Here is a 21,560-nt window from a genome sequence, read left to right on the forward strand (position 1 = left end):
ATATGTGATATTTTAGATTCTCCATGTTTCAGACAGACATAGATGGTAGAATTCTTTATGGAATCTTCTTGTCTGCCTGAAGCAAAATAGTAGAGGCAATCATTTAACCATTGCCAGCAATATGATCCTGAAAGTATAGCAGAGAGTTGATAAGAAATGCATGCAGTGTTAAACATATGATCATCTTAAAATCATCATAAGCCTAAAATTTCCATTTTAACTGACTTCATATGGTATTGTGATGTTTTCATTAGCATGTCACAATGAAGAATGTTAGTAACAAGAAAGATTAAAGTTGGAAATGTCACAATGCTAATGAAAACCTTATTGAGAACTACCTGCCTCTGAATACAAATCAGCTAGTTCTCTTTTTGAAGTCTTAATCTTCTGAACAAGATTGATATATATATAGTGTAGAACATAGTTTACCCAAATGCCTTGGCTACTCTCCAAAACATATGAGTAATCAGGTGTTTGGACAAACAGATGTGCCGTTTATACAGATCTAAGTTACACATCAGACTGACTGTAATTTTGGAAATATTTTACATAACTGAAATGTGGATCTTGGTTTGTCTTTTTCTATGTATTTCACCCTGCATCCATCAGATGTTTAAGATTATGATGATATAAGATTTTGATACCATCACTTTCCAACTGCATAACCCAACAAAGGCAAAGTGTGTGTTAAGAAACAGCTGGTGTCAAAGTATTTTTTTCTTTTCTATCTCTCTTTGAAGGGAAAATAAAACACCCACTACTGCTCTAAAGTCAGCTGCCAAGAGAATGAGAGAGCAGATAACAAACTTGAAATATGTGAAGGCTACTCAGGGTTCAATTTTAATTTTTTGCCACAACCAGTGCCCTGCTGGAAATCAGCCAGTTGCTAGGCACCTTGATTAGTTCAGTCAGCTCCTTGAATACTAGCACATCTGTTCACCAGTTCAACCTTCATACAAAGGCATAGCAAGGGGGGAAAGCGCCCGGTGCGTCCTTCGCCCCGTCCCAGAACGCCCCCGTCTTGGGATGCCACGCCCCTGGAACGCCCTCACCACACCCCCACAGGGGCACGTGCCCGGTGCGTCGTGCACCCCCCCCCCCGCCCTCTTGGAGCTACATGTAAAGGGTTAGGGATTTTTTTAAACAAACCTTAAAAATTATTGACATTACTTGATCCAGATCAATGAGAAATGGAGAGAAGGAAGTAAAAGGAGAGAACTGGAAACAATGGATCTTTAGTTTGGAGAGAAGATGTCTGAGGGGGGATATGATTGAAGTCTATAAAATTATGCATGGGCTAGAAAATGTTGACAGAGATAAATTTTTCTCTCTTTCTCACAATACTAGAACCAGGGGGCATACATTGAAAATGCTGGGGGGAAGAATTAGGACTAATAAAAGGAAACACTTCTTCATGCAACATGTGATTGGTGTTTGGAATATGCTGCCACAGGAGGTGGTGATGGCCACTCAACCCGTAGACATAGCTTTAAAAGCGGGCTTGGACAGGATTTTATGGAGGATGAAGTCGCATCTATGGGCTACCAATCTTGATCCTCCTTGATCTCAGATTGCAAATGCCTTAGCAGACCAGGTGCTCAGGAGCAGCAGCAGCAGAAGGCCATTGCTTTCACATCCTGCATGTGAGCTCCCAAAGGCACCTGGTGGGCCACTGCAAGTAGCAGAGTGCTGGACCAGATGGACTCTGGTCTGATCCAGAAGGCTCGCTCTTATGTTCTTATGTTCTTAAGGGGTTGTAACTTTGTACATTAGAGATTTTTTTCCCGCTGACATAATACTGTTATTACAATGAAAACACTGACGTGTTTGAGGAATAGGAGATACCTTCACAATATTTCTAAAAAGACTTGATCGCTTGTAACTAGATTGGTTGTGGCTGTCTCCAATTGTTGGATGGGCCTCATGGTTAATTCATACTTTGGGGATTCAGTGTTCTGTCGCATGGCAAGGAAAGGGCCAAAATGAACAAAAAATTAACAAGGTTCAGATTAGAGAAGGAGCTGAAACTGCTGAAAAGGCTGAGAAATACTACGATGAAAAGAACACCTGAGTGTGAGCTTTAGCAATCTACTTGATCGTATTCATGCTACAAAACACAGAATCTGGTGTTAATCCTAGCAACGGTAGCAGACTCATGAAAATGCCAGGTTTTTAATTTTTTAAAAGGTGGATGTCAATCTGTTACTCACGCTTAGGAAAGCCTAGCTGAGGTTTTAAACTGGTGGTGTGCTCATGTTGTGAAGTGGTGTTCTGTCAAATGGTGTTCTAGTGTTTTCGTTTTATATTACTGGTTTTAAACATATCAACCTATTCTGAGATTTGAATATGTGTGAAAGTGCAGATGCAATAACTAAATGTTCAGATGCATGTTAATTTCCATTATGTACTGATACTTTTGACAATCAGAGACATTTTTTCAAGGTGTTAGAGAGATCAGGATGGCTTTAATTTTCCATGCCCCTCCCAATATAACTATTGCCATTCTAATGTCTGTTATAGTTGCTCCCTCTGGTTTTTCTGTAATGCCACGAGGAATTTTGTAAAGAACACAAATTTCTGGGGAATTTGGAAGATGGTTTTGGACTGCTTCAGTCCTTTTTGTGTTTAATGGAAGCTTAAAATTCACTCGGAGTGAAATAGCCACAGTTTTTTTTTCAGAAAAAGAAACAGACACACTTGCAAAATTCTAACACTAAACATCCAACCGTTTCCTGGATTTAAGTGCAGTAAATTGTATTTGGTAGAGCTGGCCAGGTTCTGCAACCTGCTGGCGCTCCACAGTCAGTAGTATTGGATTTAGCGTAAAGTCGGGAAAAAATAAATTAACCCAGATGCCGTGTTTTATCTCTCTTCCTTCCCCCTCCCCTCTGTCAGGAATGGAGCTTGGACACCATGGTCGTCCTGGGCCCCCTGCAGCACTTCCTGTGGGATTGGCTTTCAGGTCCGTCAGAGGTCGTGCAGCAACCCTGCTCCGCGATACGGAGGCAGGGTCTGTGTCGGACAAAGCAGAGAGGAGCGGTGAGAGTCGTTCCCCATAACTAACCGTCTATCAGACTTGTTGACTCAGAGCTCTGTGTTTTCTTTTGAAGGATGCATAAGCAGCATTGACTGGTGACTTGTCCCAGTAGAGCTTATATTCACACCCAGTTTGGCAATAGGTAGTCTATGGGTCTTACCTTGCTCTGCTACACTTATCAAGCAGTTAGTAAGTGTAAGTAAAGTTCTTTTAAGGCACCTGACCGTACTAACCTTGTTCTGTTTTTTCATTGCTCTAACAACTCACCATTTTAAAATATATCCAGACCCCCAGGTTGGATACTGTCTCTGTGCTTTCCTTGTGATGCTGAAATTTAGTTCCTAGCCAGTCTGGTGTTAGTGTTTTGAAAAGGTGACTTCTTCCATGTATGAATAGTTCTTTGAGAAGCCCTTTACAACCAGCATTCCTTTGCCCTGTGGATTCCCCATGAAATTGACTTGGATTATTGTTTTTCCCCCTTCCTTGCAACCCCCCCCTCCCCTTTAGGTTCTGCAATGAGAACAGTCCTTGCCCATTACCCATTTTCTGGTCTTCATGGGGCCCTTGGACTAAATGTAGTGCCAATTGTGGTGGAGGGGTGCACTCAAGGCAGAGGTCATGTGAAAATGGAAACACCTGTCCTGGCTGTGCTGTGGTATGTGTTTGTTGGTTTGTTTACATTCTTCAGGTTACTAATGGTCACAGAGCTGATAAAGAAGACAATTACCTTAGAGGATAACAGGAACTTAGGAAACTGGGTAGCAAGGGCAAGTGGTAAACATCATCCTACAGCTTCAGGATTTTCAGATATAAAATATAAAATATAGGATTTTCAGATATAAAAATATTTCATGTTGTTAGCTCTGTATGGCTCCAGTGCATGCTTTGTAATTAAACTGCTAGTTAGACAATAAAATTTCCACTTATTCTAGATCTAGGATGAAAGAGAACTAAAACAGATGTGACAGAGATAATAGGTCTCCAGCAGGCTATTAAAAGTACTTGTGAAGCCCTATTTAGATTAGTATTGTGTGGGAAAGCAAGAGTAGATTTATTTAAATACCTTTTTGTTTAGATAATGTGGGGATCCAGAGCAATTTTCAACATCATTGACAGAAGGGGGCTTCAGACCTGGGTGTCCCAAATCCTACTCCAGCCCTGCAATCACTGTAGCCCACTATCTTCAACAACTTCTTGGTTTCACTGTCTGAAACTGGAATTCCCACACTACTATTAGCAATTTTAAAAGACACATGTTTTTTTAAAAGATACTCTTTCCCCTGCTAATAATACCTTGGGAAGCCCAGTTCTGACTAACAAAAGCACATGCAAGTTGAAGGCTTCAGTTGCTTTCTTCCTTTACAGCCCTGATCCAAACTACAGCTGCTTGTACACATGCATAATTTATCTTATCACTTAATTGTGTCACCTGAGGACAATGTTGCCATGGAATCTAACCTCGCCCTCTAGTATCACTGACAGGGAACCCAGTATGATGACTACAGTCAATGTACCCAAAGAAATATAGAATATCTCCAACCCTGTAAACACACACTCACTGCTCACCATAATTTTGCTTTCAAGGTTCTACTGTGTGTGTTGCATTATATCTGTGGCCTCACTTGAAGTAATAAACTCAGCCTTGCTGAACCCTCCCGAGTCAAAGTGCGGTCTCATGAGAGAGAATGTCCCTGCATAGGAAAAACGTTTTCCTCTATATAGAAAACTAACTATCAAGGACAAAGTTTCTAGCTTAGCCTTTGCCCTGACATCTGGTTTTCTGCGTGCAGGGAATATTCGTTTATTTAAAAAGAGTTTAGACTTCTGAGTTGAAGATATCAAGCAAAAGTTTCTCACTTCACTGAGACTAAGGCCTTTGCTTGCCTGATTTTTCCACATGTGCGCTGTACTAGACATTTGTATGAGCTTGCTATCTAAGTGTTGTATTGTAGTAATTAAAGCTTTGGGAGCAATAAGCAGCCGTGCTTTATATGCCTTCTGAGCGTTGTTTCTGCCAGAACTGTTTTCCTTTTTTAATCAAATATTCAGTGATTTATGTGATAACTCCTTATATTAGTATGCAACAACACAGTGTGCTGGGAAGGCTGTATCTCCTCAACCAAATTTACAAGGATTATCTTCTCTTCCTTTATCCTTGATAGGAATATAAAACCTGTAGCCCAGAGGCCTGCCCAGAAGTACGAAGGAATACGCCCTGGACCCCCTGGATGCCCACCAATATTACCCAGAGTGGTGCCCGCCAGGAGCAACGCTTCCGCTACACCTGCCGTGCTCAGCTTTCTGACCCTCACGATCTCCAGTTTGGCAGAAAGAAGACAGAAAGTCGGTTCTGCCCAAACGATGGCTCGGCCGTTTGCGACACTGATTGTACGTCCTTCCTGTTTGTAGATAATCTGATTAACAAGCAAAGGGTTTTATGACTGGAGAGGTGACATATAGGGCTGAATTAATGCTGGTCTCTGTTGATAGCAGCAGAAGATTTCAAAATCAACACAATGAGACTGGGGGCCAAACTGTTCAGGTTTGTGAAGAGTTGGGTTTCCCGGACCTCATTGGGAATGGCTTTAAAAAGAGAGAGGGGGGGAGAGAGAGCCCAAGGTCTTGGAACATCATTGCAGAGGAAGAAGGGTTCCTTCCTCCCCCAGTCATTTTCCTATGTAGAAACAGTACTGAGGGAAATAACTTTTGCTGATCCACATGCACATTCCACATGGAACATCAAAATTTTGTAAATTACTCCCATCTAGCACTGCTTTGGTGTGGGGAAAATGGCTGGGGGGCGGGGGGAGTTCTTCATCTCCCCACAGTGGCATTCTGGGCTCTTGGGCTCCCCTTTATTTTTTAAAAGCCTTTCCCTGCAGTTGCTGTGTGGTTGCAGGGAATCCAGACACAACTCCATGAAAACCTGAATATGTCGTTTGGCCCTGTGGTAAGTGAGGCTGTGAAAGGAAACCATTGTGGAAACCTTGTGGGAACACATACCCTGCAAGCATTGTGTAAGTTATTGGGGATACATCGTTTTAATTTCATTATTTACTACAATGCCCTTAACATTATGAGAGCAACTTCAACATAAAGCAGTCCCACCTTGCAATGGAAATAATATGACTATGCGGTTCAGTCTCATCACAAGAAACTGAATTGACTTCAGTTGAATCCATCAAAGGGCGATTCTGCACATGAGTACAATAGGTTTGACCCAGTTCCCTGAGAAGGGTACTAACCTAGGTCGAAGCCATTGTTTTTCCCCACTGCAACTAGCTTGATCCCAGCTCAGAGGGCGGGATCATCCTGTGCCTTTTCTCCGCTCTGTTCCGATTGGCTACTGTTCTATGGCCATGTTCCATCTATCCCCACACACGTTATTAAAAAAACTGCCTCAGGAATGGAGGGACGAAGGTGGCGTTTTTTGATTGGCCAGCTGTATGCATGCCCGAAACACTCAGCTGTGATTGGCTGAATGGGGGACTCCTGGGACTAGAGATTCTGCACTTTACTGGAATCGAGCTGAGTTCGAGTATGGTTCCCTGAAAAAGTAGTAGTTCCCAACTGGAGTCAGAAATTTGACCGTTACACGGGGCGAAGCTGGTACAAAACCATGTTGATCCCAGTGGTTGTGCGGAGCACTCAGGTCGAACGCAGCTCGAACTTAGATCAATAACGCAAGTGCGGAATCGACCTCTGATAGAAGTCCTGTGGCTGAGCCGGAGAGATGCAGGGTTAGAACACCAGCTCCTGACTCTCAATGTTGGGCAGTTAACACCAGCATCAACCGTCTGGAGACTGAGGTTGATCCTGTACTCCTCCTTTTTGATGGAGATTCAGGTGAAATATAGGCAGAGTGGCAGTTTTCCATCTTTGCCAGGCTCGGCAGCTGCTGCCCTGCCTGCCTTGCCCTGACCTAGCTACAGTGACTTACAGCAACCCTGTGAATTTATTTGTTTATTTATTTAATTTGTATACCACCCTACCCCGAGGGGCTCAGAGCGGTGTTGTCCAAAATGTCTTATCTTTAACAGCCTTGCTCAGGTCATGGAGACTGAGGGCAGTGGCTTCTTTATTGAGTCAATCCATCTGATGTTGCGTCTTCCTCTTTTCCAGCTGCCTCCAATTTGTCCTAGCGTTATTGCGTTTTCCAATGAGCCTTGTCTCTTCATAATGTCCTTTAAGGCCTTACGCGGCCTGGGACCCTCGTACCTTCGGGACCGCATTACCCCATATGTCCCGAGTCGACCTCTGCGCTCAGCAGAGGCCAATTTACTGGAGATCCCTGGCCCCTCAATGATGCGGCTGGCCTCCACTCGGGCTGTGGCCTCACGTTTCCTGGCCCCCCGCCTGGTGTGGAACACTCTACCACCAGTTGTCCGGCCCCTGCGGGACCTTTGAGAGTCTCACACCAGGGCCTGCAAGACCTAATTGTTCCACCAGGCCTTCGGAGATAGTCAGCCGCTGAGGGTGCCTCCTTGCTTTCATCCTCCCTCTGCTGTATAGGGTCCCTTAACATCATCGGGACCCATCACTTGTATGGCAGCCGCATATGGGTTCGTGGGATACTGTTTTAGAATGAAAATTTTAAACTTTTATATGTTTATGTTTATATATGCTTTTATATTGTTCACCGCCCTGAGCCCTTTGGGGATAGGGCGGTATATTAAATCAAATAATAAATAAATAAATAAATAAATAATGGATAGATTCCATTTTCCCATGGGATCAGGATGTCAAGGGAAAGCCTAGTTATCTACAAAGCGTGTGAAGCCATAAAGTAAAGATCAAGGAAAGAATGTCCCAGATAGGGTAACCTAGCAGGATGGTTACATATATCTTTTAGCAGCATTAGGTTGTAGCTAAGCAATTACAATGAGATAAGAGAATGCATTTCAGCCACCTAGATACAATCCCCTAGACACACCCAAACCAACAGACTACTCAGGAAAGTCTGTTTGACAAATTTGGCCTATTTTGCAAAGATCTGGAGTGGGGCGATGACAACTGCTTTTTAATTTTTAATTTTATGGATTAAATTTTAATTTTAATTTTATGGATTTATGAATTTCATGAATTTTATGGATTTAATTTTAATTTTTATGTATTCAAAAGATATATTATAGACAGTATGAATTAAAGAAACAAATGAAACTGTATTAAAATCAGGTATAAACTCTTTGATTCATTTAAAGTTTAAGGAAAGCAGTGGACTAAGAAGCTGTTGCGTACCTCCACTATTTTCATAAAAGAGGGTGGCAGGTAATTCAGAAAAGACCAAACACATACTTGCCTACATAAGCAACTACCAAGAACCAAATATCAAACCGAGAATCCATCTGATGTTTGTAATTAAGTGGCAGGTTAAAGATACTGAATTCTACAACCAGTTTACACTGACTAATCCCTTTTTGAGTATAAAATTATAGCCTGTCATAATGAACAGGCTGGCAAAGCTAGGTCCAGATGGGAGACTGGCTGGGAAAAAAAAAAGCTGAAATAGGTGGGGAGATGATGGAAATTTGACAGATTGTATTTCTCCTCTGCTAATAGAAGCCCTCATCTGCTTTAATTTTTAACTAATGACTAGTTTTTCTTTAATTATTTATGCTGTAGTCAATAAATAATGCAAGCTGCTCCGTCTTTGGTCTGTTGCTGTGTGTTTTCACATTGCTGAACTCATCTTGCCCTATTTTACTAGAATAATCAGTAAGAATAAAAAGACTGAAGCATTTATCAGTTTGATAGCTTTCCTATTTTAAATTATACAAAACCTTTTCGTGTAAACAAAAACATTAAAAAACATATTTATATGATCACATATGACATTTTTTAAAAGCTTGAGTAAACTGAAACATATAAAACACACTCTAGTGTTATGACAGTATATTTGAATCATATATGCCAAGAGCACAATTACTTCACCAACAGGAACAGGGGAAAGGATTTTCATGAAAAGCTAACAGAAGGTGCATTTTAAAAAAAATATTTTTATTTGATTTGCAACATAATCAATATGTTCAAATAAGGTCATTTGATAAACAGTGATTGTAAGATTTTGGATTCCAAGAGAGCTACAAGAACAGGAGGGACCAAGTTTTCGCCTACTGTTCTCATCTGAATTCTGGCTGAGAAGCTATTCCAGCTCCCAGATTTCCAGAAGGCTCCACCTCAGGAATCCTTGCCTGCCATTTGGTCTGCTGATTTTAATCTCACAGGACTTTCTTACAGTGGCTCCACTATGCTGAACTGGCACTTGTTTCAAGAAGTGAGTTATTATTAAACTTGTAGGTCAATTGTGGCACTAACAACTCTTTGGAAGCTTTCAGCCACAGAGTCCAATTTGCTGGTCTAATTAAATATTAATTCTAAGTGTTGCATTTTGTGGCTAAGAGCTTTTATTTTCCATTATCAGCCTGGAACAGAAAGAGGTTATAAGGCTAATTTAATCTCCCCCCTCTCAACCCAGCATTAAAGCTTAACTACACAGGGCACAAAAACATCATTAAAGATGCAGCATTCCTTTATATTGCAATTATCATGTAATTAATATAACAGACCAAAAATACAAAGATCAGCAGTTATGTTTTCAGAAAATAAGTAAAAGTAAAAAAATGTGCAAACTGGGGTATATCTAACAAATAAGTTTAAACTGATGTTTCCTTGATATATATGGGAAGAAGTTATACTTCAGCAGAATTGTTCATGAATTTCCAAAAAGTGCATCATCTGATCTATGATTTGTGATACATAAATGCTACGTGTTTTTGTGATATATCTGTGATATATAAATGCTACGTGTTTTTCATTTTCTAAAGTAAACAAAATCCTAATCAGTACATTACTAATTTTCATCACAGTCCAAATCAGCTCAATATACAAACTCTTGCCTTCTGCTTTTGTAACAATTGTATTCATGAGTGGACACTGGGCATTATGAAAACTACTTAGCTCAACGTAAAATATTCCATACATATGCCAGATTAATTATTCTACGCCTACTGTGAACGCTTTCTAAGAATTTAAATCAGTGTTGAAAACCTCATGTTTAAAACCAAATAAGTTATCTTATTGTTCCCTTATACCTTATTTTCAAACTACTTGGGACATAAATAGATTTGCTATAATGACCATGCATTTTATGCATTGCTAATCACAGAAAAGACCTAGTGAGTATCTCCTTCAATTCTTACTGCTACAGATACAAAGAAAGGCCCCATCACTAAAAAAAAAAAAAAAACCTAAGGAAGAATTTTTCGCATTCTCCTGAGACAGTTTTTCTACTATTGCATGTTTTGAAGCCCTCATATAAGATTTTGCTTCTCACCCAGGGCAGATATAGGGTTTGTGGATTACAACATTTCAGTTATAGGAGAAAGGATTCTGCACACTTTCCCCCTCAGCTTCTCCCCTCTCTCAAATTAATCACTATCTGCTTTAAATGCTGACAAGAATTAAATCAGCCTTGATTTAAATTGCTTGTAAGAACAACCAGGACTCCATTTAATCAGGATGCAAAGTCAATTTCTTACCCTGGGTTCAAACTCTTGATCAGTGGCGTAACTAGGCAAACTGGAGCCCTGGGCAAAACCTGAGTTTGATGCCCCCCCCAGGCGCATGCCCAATGCAACGCGCACCCCCCTTGTAGCTACGCCCAGTGGCGTATCTAGGCAAACAGGAGTTTGGCGTCCCCCATGGGCAGCCACCCTACCCCACTGTGACAAAGCAATGATTTTTTACACCAGGTTGTTTCAAAGTCACCATCACATTATAGAACATGCCCCAACTCACAAATCTGAGCACAGCAATAAGCCATGCCACACCGAAATTTTTTGAAAACACCCATTTTCAAAATGCTTTCCAAAATGTTTTATTACTGCTATGAAAACATTTATGGTGTTGTATCCGAGTACCCCAATTGGAAACAGCAGCATCACTTTCAATGTTTCAAAGAAAGAATCTGGGCTCCTAGTTTAAACAAGTGATGCTGGAATCCACCCCCCCAAACAGCATCATTTTCAATGAATGTGTTTAAACTAGGAGCCCATGTCACTAAATCTAACTTAAAGGGAGAATCTGGGGTTCCCAGTTTAAACAACATTGAAAGTGATGCTATTTTGAGGTTGATTCTCCCCCACCCTGAAACAGCATCACTTGCAATGTTTAAACTGGGGACCTCAGATTCTCCCTTTAAATCCATGTCAAAGGAGTTTAAAGGGAAATCTGGGAAATTTGAAGTGCCTGCTGGCAGGGGAGTGCAATTGTTAAGTTAGCAGCACCAAACTTTCAGGAATTATCTTTTAGGAGACTCTCTAATGATACCACCGGAACTGGTGAAGTTTGGTTCAGGGGTTCCAAAGTTATGGACCCTCAAATGTAGCCCCATCTTATTTACCTCCCATTGGAAACAATGGATGATGGAGCACACCCCTTTGGGGAGTCCATAACTTTGGACCCCCTGGCCTGCTTCACAAAACCTGGGTAATTATCAGTAAAGATTCTCTGATGCCTCAGTTTAATTGAAGTTTGGTTCTCCAGGGGTCCAAAGTTATCGACCCTCAAAGGTTTAGGCTCATCTCCTATTAGCTCCGTGGAAGCAATGGGGATGGGGCATTGCTTTGGGAGTCCGCTTTGGACTCCCTGTCTCTCCTAAACCTGGGTGATAGCATCAGAGTCTCCCAAAACATCCCTGAAATTTTGGTGCTGCTAGCCTGAAGAGCCCTCTGCAGGCCAAAAATGGAAAAAACACTGAAAATACAAAAAAATCCCACAAACATACCTGCGCCCCCCACAGGGCTATGCCCAGGGCAACTGCCCACTTTGTCCTATGGGAGGAACTCCTCTGCTCTTGATAACTGTCATTAATATCAGTGTTTGTGGGCATAAGAAGAATTATTAATACCAGTTATAGTCAGCCTTTCTCACTGACACTTAAGGCAGATTACACAGTGCGTGTCAATACAGTCCTTAAAGTGAGAGATCTAATAAGCAATGTGATAGGACCGTGATCATAGAAACCTGAAACAAGCAGAAATCTGAAACAAATGTAAGTATTACGCATGACATGTAGCTAACAGTAAATAGTATTACTTAAGTAGAAATCCAGTGCACCTAAACAAGGCATATGGCAACAGACAGAACATACCACTATTTCCTTGTTTGAAACATTTGAACTATTCCCTATCGCCTTTATAAAAATGCCCTTCAGAACAATTCAATTTTATTTATTTAAAATATTTATTAGTCACTTATCTTCTTACTGAGTTCAAGGGACTTACAATATAAATATATAAAATGAAGTACATAAAACAAAATCAAAATTCAAAGCCACAATTTAGAACTGTTTTAATCAAACACAGTACTAAATAAACCTGTCTTTAGTTGTCCTAAAGCTTTAAAGCAAGGAGTCCAGGCGCACATGCCTTGGAAAGTTGTTCCATAATTGTGGGGCTGCCACTGAAAATGCTTTCTTGTATTCCCACAACACGAGCTTCTTTGATTGATGGGCAGTTAAGAGAGCATCTTCCTGTGGGTTTAGCTCCCTGCTAGGAACATGGATGAAAACAGTCTTTCAGATATCCCAGTCCCAAGCTATGAAGGGCTTTAATGGTTAAAAACTAATACCTTGAATTGGATTTGGGAGCAGATCATTAGCCAGTCCAATTGCTGTAGAATTGGGGTCACAAGCTCCTGATAGCTGGTTCTGAACAGCAGTCCTAGCCATAATGTTTTATATTAGCTGCAGCTTCCTAAACACTCTTCAAAAGGTAACCCAGTACAGCACATTACAATAGTTCAAACTAGATGTGGTAGGCATGGATTACTGTGGCTACATCATACTGAGCATCATGCAGTGCACCAGCTGTTGGGAAAAGCACCCCACACCACCCATTTTGGTTTTCTAAGATGACAGCTGTGACAAAGTAACATTCCCAAGCTGCAAACAGCTTTCAAAGGGAATATAACCCCATCCAAGACATGAGAGATCTCAAGTCCCTGATCTGCTCTTCTACCAACCCAGAGAACACCTCTGTCTTGCAGGATTAGTTTCAGCTTGTTCACCTGCATCAGCTCATTACTGAACACCAGTTCAGAATGTCAACAACCCTCAAAATTAGGTGTAAAAGAAAGGGTGAGAGACTGGATACCCTCTGCATTGATGACACCACCAACCAAGCTTTCTGGTGAGCTCCCCCAAAGGTTTAATGTAGATCCTAAAGATATGTAATATTAGCCGATATTAAATACATAGTGTGCAGAATACCACCAGAAATGTGGGATTCCTGATCTCGGGGCACTCTACAAGGTGGGAACCTCTACAGAGAACACACTTGTTCAGACCAATTATTAATCTTGTTAATTTGCAGAGTTGTACCTGCAGAAGTCACCTGCTCTAACACACCATACAGCACACATTTTCTCTATAAATAAAACTATAAATATTTTGCCTCACCTAAGAAAACCATCACCTAAGGAGTTGTTTTCATACCCAGAAGCTTAATGTTTCTTTTTGTTAAGACTGGAGACCACCATTCAGAGGTTCCTCGGAACATGCAGAACCCTTAGAAAACCTCATCAAATCCACTGTCCTCATGAGGCTTGCTCATCATTATATTCTCAGGACAAATTTCACTCAGTAAAGTTAGGCAGCAGACTTTCCAAAGAGATCATAAGAAGTTCCAAAAGAGATCATAAGAAGTTTGTGGCATGAAACAGGAGATATTAGCAGGACTAGCAGAAATTATAAAAAAAGGATACAAGAAAATACACAAGAAGTGGGAAAATTGAAGAAAGGAGCAGGAACTGAACTACTCTTCAATGGACAAGACCTTTTGGATGGAAAGAGGTGGAACAAAGGGTTGAAGCAGTTACAGTGTAGAAGTAATAATCTGAGAGTTAAGAGGAATTCAGAGGATCTTGTTAGGAAAGATTTAGAAGATAATTTTGGCAAGCTATTACAGGACTACCTGAAGATCCAATGAGACTTTTCTAGATATTGACCAGATATTCGACTAAATTCAAATTTCACATTTAAGAATAATAAAATTGACATGAGATACACTGGTCAGGTTTATGGATGAAAAGATGAGATGCAAAACTATGAATAAACAAAGAGAATCTCCACCCAAGTAAAATGGAAAGAAATACAGATTTTCCAAGACTTAACTACATGTTTGGGAAGCGGGACTCTTTGTGTAAACAAAGATAATTACTGTTCTTGTGCAAGGGCAAAAGAACCATTAGTGGAAAATACTCTGAGAGAGAATCTGTAAGAAAATTTCCTATTAGTTCTAAAGGAAACCTTTCTGAAAACAAGGGGTAAACAAACAAAAAAGTACACCAGATAAAGAAAAGGGAAACTAGATCCAGGCTGCAACATTTGAATAAAATAGATAAAATGAAGATTATATCGATAAATATTAATAGTCTAAATTCTCCTTCCAAATGAACAAAAATATTTAATCAATTAACAAAACCCCAAAACTCAAATTGTAATGCATTATTCAAAAAACTCATATAAAGAAAAAAACATGAACACATTTGAAATAATAAGTTGGGCAAAATCTATGTGGCTTTAGCAAACGACTTTAAAAGGGATTATTGATTTACCTAAACAATTTACATAATAATGTCATAGAAAGCGAAGAGACTGAGAAAGATTTATCGTTCTGCTCCTGGAAGGCAAGATTCACGATATATACCCCAAACAATGCAAGATAAACATTTCAGAAGGAGAGATAATTTTTGGAAGGAACATGAATGGGCTAATGGATAAAAAAAAGATAGATCAAAAAAAAAACTAAAGGAGGAAGAAACTTCATGGAAATGTTACAGTCCCGAGGAAGATGCTTGGATGATCAGAAATCTGAATATTAGAGACTATACTTTCTTTTCTGACAGATATCAAACATATTCAAGGATGTATATGTGGTAGATATTACTAAGGGCTATAACATCCTGAAACAGGACTAGGACTCTAAGAAACAGCATCTCTCAGAGTCCAAATACACTTCAGCTAAACAGAAACTTAGTTAATAAATACAGATGTCAAATACAAATGTTTAAAAGGTTAAGAAGACAAATAAAATCTAATGAGATAATTAAATGTGTTTTCTGTATTTTGAAGTGAATTCTGAAATGATAATAGTGAAATATATAGAAAATGTATATAACATTTATTCTATTTGAATCACATATTATAGAAGGGCTATAATCCCATTTTAACAGTTTTTTTTAGTGAATAAGATGTACCAGTATGTGAAATCATTTAATCCTGGAAGAGGTTACTTTGCACCATAGCCCTCTTCTTCAGGAATGTTGGAAACTGGATGATAAGTTGTTTGAAAAGGTTGAAAGAAAATAGTTTTATTGCCTGACCTATGGAAGGGAGCCAAACAAAACTAGCAAAGCAAGAATTGTGTTTGTGTTAAACTTTGTTAGACTATTTAATAGGAAATTGATTTTTTTTATGGTGGAAGTATGTACATAAGAAAATCTGGCGTATGCATTTTTGAAAGTATAAGAACAGAGATCTGTGACTGGGAAATGGTGTCTATCTAGAGGCACCCTGTTACAAGAGACTGAATCTGAACGGTAAAAATCATCTTCCCAAAACCTAAGTTTTGGAAATTTCCTTTCTGTCTTTTAAACGACTGATCTGGGCCAAGGAAGGGGTTCTGGTCCAACATTATCCAACCAAATAGACAGTGCAAAGATACAGCAAGACCTTTACAAATCACAATTCATTAGAAGTAACTTAATAACAAAACAGAGAGGCAAAAGATGGAGATAAAATGACAATCTTCTATTACAAGGGACATAGTAAAAAAATTAGAGAAAAGATATAGAAGATTTTTTTAAAAAAGATTGAACACAGTCAATACACACATTGCAACACTTTGAGAACCAGTGAGGGATATATAAAGTAGGGAATAGTTATAGCTTAAAAATGGAGCAAACCAAAATAGTACAAAAAGTATTCAGAAGAAGAAAAAATAGATGAGTTTATAAAAGAATGCATACTGAGAAGTTGTCATCGTGGGCATAGGGACATACTGGATGCAAACTATTACCGATTAAAAAAATATCACATCACAAGCTATAAACAAATTGGAAAAAAACAAAGCAGCAGGCCCAGATGGACTTTCAAGCAACACAACAAATTTGTACTACACCACTCACATGCTAGGACTGTCTTTGTTTTAGAATGCTCTGTTTGGGTCCTACCATGTGGCAAATGAAGTTACAATTTTGTTTTGTTTTTCTTTTTTGGTGAGACAGAACAGAAGGAGACCATCTAACAGGAAGGACAGAGGGGGGCTGGAGCCCATGGTATCATTGTAACAGACCCAACCTTCAAAGCAAAAGGATTGGATCAGTTGAGTCAGCCACAGGGTCAGCAGGGAATTCCCAGGCTCCCTTTGGGTCTGTGCACACTGTTCTTCTTCCGACAGACCCCACTAGAAGTGAACCAACAGAGGTACAGCTTCACAGAACACCTCCAACTCTCATCTGGCCAACCAAAGGAATGCGCCCGTGCACATATCTAGCCTCCTCGACTATGCTCACTATCTGAAGACAAAGTGGCATGGCAGCCTGTTGCGGAGTGTGGACCAACGCTACCCCCAGGAGACTCAGGAGTTGGGTTGAAAATGTAAATGCTCCTTTAAATAAAGCTGTGTTGCATCTTGTCATGATGTATGTTTGCATCTTTGGTAGGGGGGCAGGCCATAGAAATGGGATGTTGGGAGATCCACCATCCACAGTGGAAGTGAGAAGGTGCTAGGTAGGGCATGGCCCGTCAGACCTGAGGAGTCCAGGTGGGCAGCAAGTGAGAGGCATAATCAAGTCAGGCTGGAGATCCCAGGGAGAGGCAGGCAAGAGTAGTCAAAACAGTCAGAGTCGGGCAGGCAGCTGGGAAGGGCATGGTCAAGGCAGTCCAAAGTCAAGGCACATGCAGGAGATCAGGCAGGCAGGCTGAGAGCCGGGAGGTTAGAGAAAACCAGGCACTGGGAGCTTACTAAGGATGTACACTCATTTGCAACCAGCCAGAAACAAGCCCAATGCAAGGTTTATATAAGTCCTGGCTAATGAGACTGTGATCCTGCAAAACCATAATCCTCCTCAGATTTAGATTTCTCCATCTTGCAGACAGCTGCCATATCTGTAGTAGAATGAGCACTCTGCAGCTGTGCAGCACTTTGTCTTTGCCTCCTTTGCAGCTGGCTCATTACTGCGGCTCTTCTATGAGAATTCCCAAAGGCTTTTCTCAGCTGTCACGGCAAGGAAGAAGGTTTGGAGCAGCTCTGCTACCTGCATTTTCCTCGCAAGACTGGCCTGAGATCTACGGTGTCTTCAGGCTCTACATTAGAGTCCTCAGTGTCCAGGTCAGTGTCAAGAAGCTGGTTCTGACAAAAGAGCTGCCACAGGCGAATTGTCCTCCTGGATGTCTGTTAAAACCCAAAGGTAGCTAGTAGCAGGGTGGAAGCTGACCGAGATCCACAGAGTCAAGGCAGAGAAGGGAGGCCTGCAGAGGTGGGAGGGGAGGAAGTCTGAGGGGAGAATGGTGATAAGATGACTAAATGTACTGTCCTAACTACACGGTACCAGGGAAACCAGGTTGCATCACCAAATACTAGCCTTCGAAAGCCACAACATCTCTCTCACACACAGAACGGGAAACCATCCTAAAAGTTCCTGCCCCACAAAGGCTTGCTGAACCCTACCGGCAGCTGTCACTGTCATTTGCATGTGGGGCAAGGCCAGCCATGGCGACATGTGGTGGATGCTATGAAACCACCATAGCATCAAGGAGTGGACAAGGTTGTCTCCTCCAGTGCACCAGGACCAGTTGATCAAAAAAAAAATGGGTGGAAGCCACCCGATCCTTACTCCTGGAGGACACTGCCTGCAGGGCCAGAGGACTACACTGCCCAATCTGTGGCCATACAGAGACACAATCTGAGCTTGGAGTGGGGACTCCAGAGCAATGGCAGCAAGGGACACACACATATATGGGAAATTAATGAGCCTCTGTTCTTTCCATTAGACTTCCCTGGTTGGCTGAGGTGTCCAGCAGTTTTTTGTTTAGGTGCTAAGCCACAGAATGTGGTATCAAACTTTTGCCCAAGGTGGAGTTACAGCTTCATCACTGATGGCAATGGCTTCCAAGTTCTGACAATCCAGCAGGTGGTTCCACACAGGGAGACCATACATCATAGTGAAGCTTAGACACAACACCTGATGATAAATGGGGTCGACCATGGGGGGGGGGGGGGAATGTGTGTGGGGAGGGATGCAGGGAAGGCCACCTTTCCTGTTATTGACTGTGTAGTCAGGAGTGGCAGAAGAGAAAATAGAGGAGGAGGGGGCACCTGTGGGCCATGCTGTTGTAGTGGCAGGCAAGACCGCTGTGCATGTATTGGGAGGGAGTGGGCAGGCCATTGCTGGACAGGGGAACACAGGCAGCAAAGCTCCTGGGTGGATGACCTAAGCTTGCGTGGGGATTCAGGTGCTCCTAATCTTCCACCTGAACAGCATCAACTACATGTTAAAAAGTACAAGGTATCTACATCCACAATATTCCCTTCATCTACCAAGCCTGTCACTCTATTAAAAAAAAAGAAATAAGATTACTCTGGCATGACTTGTTTCCAGGGAAACCCATGGTGACTTTTGTATGATCACAGTATTCCTTCTCAGTGCTGGCAGACCATCACATGTATGATCAGCTCAGAATCTTCCTAGTATTGATGTTAGGCTGACTGGATGGCGGTATTTGGAGTCCCCATTTTTCCCCCTTTGAAAATGGGAATAACATTAGCCTTCCTACAGTCCACTGGGACTTCTCTGATCTACACTTGATTTGTCAAAGAAAGGATAATATCAGAAGTCTTGTTAATTTAAAAGAACAATTCCTGGTTTGCAGGCATTGTACCTGGGGGTGAAGACAAACCTATGCCAGGTTCATACCTGTTCCTGTATGAGTCTGTTAAGGTTTGGATGAAATGTTAAATTCAAACTTTCCTTCTTCATCTCAATTGGGAGGCGTCCCTGAAAAAACCTGGTGGTGGGTGAGTTTTTTGCCTGATTTTTTTTGAGTTTAGCGGCTCTGTCCAGGTACATGTTTTAGATTCAAACTCTTCCCCAGAAGAACTAAGAGAAGTACTGGCAAAATCTTGGAAGTATAATCATATGGAATTCATGTAAGTGTTGCGGAGAACATGATTACTTGTTGCATGTTTGCATACATGTATCTTACCATATGAGTTCTGCTAACTATTATATTCACAAGTTCCACTAGCCTAGAAAGTGAATCTGAGACTGGTCACCACATTGGGTTCTGGTTAGCTCATTGGCACTTACTGCTTAATATGCAGGTTCTTTATCAGTGTCAATAGGGTCCTGAAATTCAGATGCCTTGATGTACATTTGAAAGTGTATTTGATGATGTATTTGATGGCATACACAATACTCACACCAGAGATTCTTATAGAAGAGGGGTTGCCTTAGCCAGCATGAACATCCTTTGGGGCAGCAGGAGGGTTCTCCACTCTGTCATCTGATGGCTCCACAGGGGTGCTTATGGGCCACCACTATCTCTGCTTGCCCTGTTCCCATCCCTTCCTGCCCTGGGCAGCCTTTTGAATCTTGGATCTGCCCCAATCCATTGCCCCTGCTGGCTGCAGGCCATGATAATCAGGGGTCCTGTCCCACTCCCTCCATGTCAGTGCTCCAGGATTGCAGTCTCTTTTCCTTGCTGCTACTTTTTTGTGCCATTCCAAGGCTGGCAGTGGTGCAGTTAACTGCTTAGAAGGCAACTCAGCACGGTGCCATTTGCAGCACCATTCCCAGCCATGGCACAGCTTCAACCTCAGATTGTGCTGTTTAAAAACACAATTGTGCTGTACAAAAACACGCAGCATCATCCTGACGCATTACTGAGCTGAGGCCTAACATGTTTTGGTCAGGTTATGAAAGAAAGTAATACTAAGAAGCGTTTAAGACAGCAGGAAAAAAAGGGAAGACCCAACTTTAGGTGGATTAACTCTATATAAAAGAAGTCACACTCCACAATTCATAAAACCTGAGCAAGGCCATTTTAAAGACCAGGTCATTTGGAGAGCTTATTGATCCACAGGGTTGCTTCAGTTGGAAGCAACTTGACCCAGAAATTTAACACACACATTTTGTTACTTTATGTAAAAGTCAATTATACATTCTCTATTATTCTATAGTTACACAAAAATATTTTTTTAATGCTAGAGAAAATATGTCATCCCTCACAGAAAAATTTCATACAGTTTCATATTTGTATGGTATACCGAACTTTAAGCAGGTTATTAACTCATTTTAAAATTAATCTAAAATCACAGTCCTAAAGTATACACAAACCCTGCATTTTTCCCAAAGGTAGAAAACTATGTAAACCATTCACTTGAAGCTTCTTCTTCTTTTTTTTTACCTGTAACTTTCAGACTAAATCATAGCTTTTGGTTTTACGGTAAGTGGTTATTAGGATTTTTTATAAAGGGCACATGGTAATTTACATGAAGATACTCTTTATATTTTCTTACTGAACCTGAAGGGGTGGCAAGTCATATCAGGATCAGCAGAGAAAATGACAAAAGCAGTCATCATAGTCAACCAACTGATCAATGTAAAAATCCCACATCAGTCCAAATACAGCATAAAAAAAGATTTGTCAAATTTTTAGGTCTGGCTTGGCCCCTAATATTAATTTAGGTGTCATTAGAATTAAATGTCTGTCTTGTGATTGACACAACAACAACTATGTTTAATGGCACAAAGAGAAATGTTAAAAAAAAGCATTAACAAATACAAAAGAAATGCAGTACACACTGATTCAGGTTCCTTTGTCCAACAACATTTGCTAAAAAATTCAGCCACTTTTCGTTGTAATTTCAGGGTTCTTATCTGATAGGAGAGATTTTTATTCTTATTTTGTCTGGCCAGTGCATTTCTTGCAACAATGGCAAAATTTGTTGGACTTTACCAAACATCATATCTTGGACAATATAATAATATATGGCTTTATGGGTTCAGTACCCTTAACTGATTTTGTCTTCATGTGGGGTTGCTGTATCTGGTTGTATTGCAGGGGGGGAAAAAATATTAAATCTTGTCTGCATAAGGCTCCGTCAGTGGGTTGGAATTGTTAGGATGTAAAATAGTGAGCTGTAGGTCCCTGTAAGAGTATCAGCCATGATAGCGAGGAGAGCAAGTTTTGATCGATGATGAAACACCATGTTCTGCTGTCCTCAAATTGCCATCCTCACCAATTAACTATTAGCATGGAGAGCTGGACACATGTTCTTTGGAGCTCTTTAACAGGCTTCTTGGAGACTGGAACAACTTCTACAACAGGGCTCTGGGAACAGAGTAATGTGAGATTTAGGAAGCCATCGCTTTGTTCCTCTCAATGGCAGTTTACTGTGCAGCTTAAGGACTCTGTTAAGTTATTGCTTACCAGACAGAGGTTGCTTGGTTTAACCAT

At 40.9% G+C, this 21,560-nt stretch overlaps 1 protein-coding gene across 1 annotated transcript in view; it reads left to right on the forward strand.

The window, feature by feature from the left end:
* The window catches only part of SEMA5B (semaphorin 5B), a 506,709-nt gene that overhangs the window by 433,525 nt on the left and 51,624 nt on the right, over positions 1-21,560 (forward strand). Inside the window, exons 15-17 of the mRNA XM_048484504.1 lie at positions 2,896-3,039; positions 3,545-3,692; positions 5,200-5,425. Of these exons, the coding sequence (XP_048340461.1) occupies positions 2,896-3,039; positions 3,545-3,692; positions 5,200-5,425 (518 nt within the window). The remainder of the gene's footprint in view (positions 1-2,895; positions 3,040-3,544; positions 3,693-5,199; positions 5,426-21,560) is intronic.

The sequence above is a fragment of the Sphaerodactylus townsendi genome, linkage group LG02, assembly GCF_021028975.2.
Source record: "Sphaerodactylus townsendi isolate TG3544 linkage group LG02, MPM_Stown_v2.3, whole genome shotgun sequence".
Taxonomy (NCBI): Eukaryota; Metazoa; Chordata; class Lepidosauria; order Squamata; family Sphaerodactylidae; genus Sphaerodactylus; species Sphaerodactylus townsendi.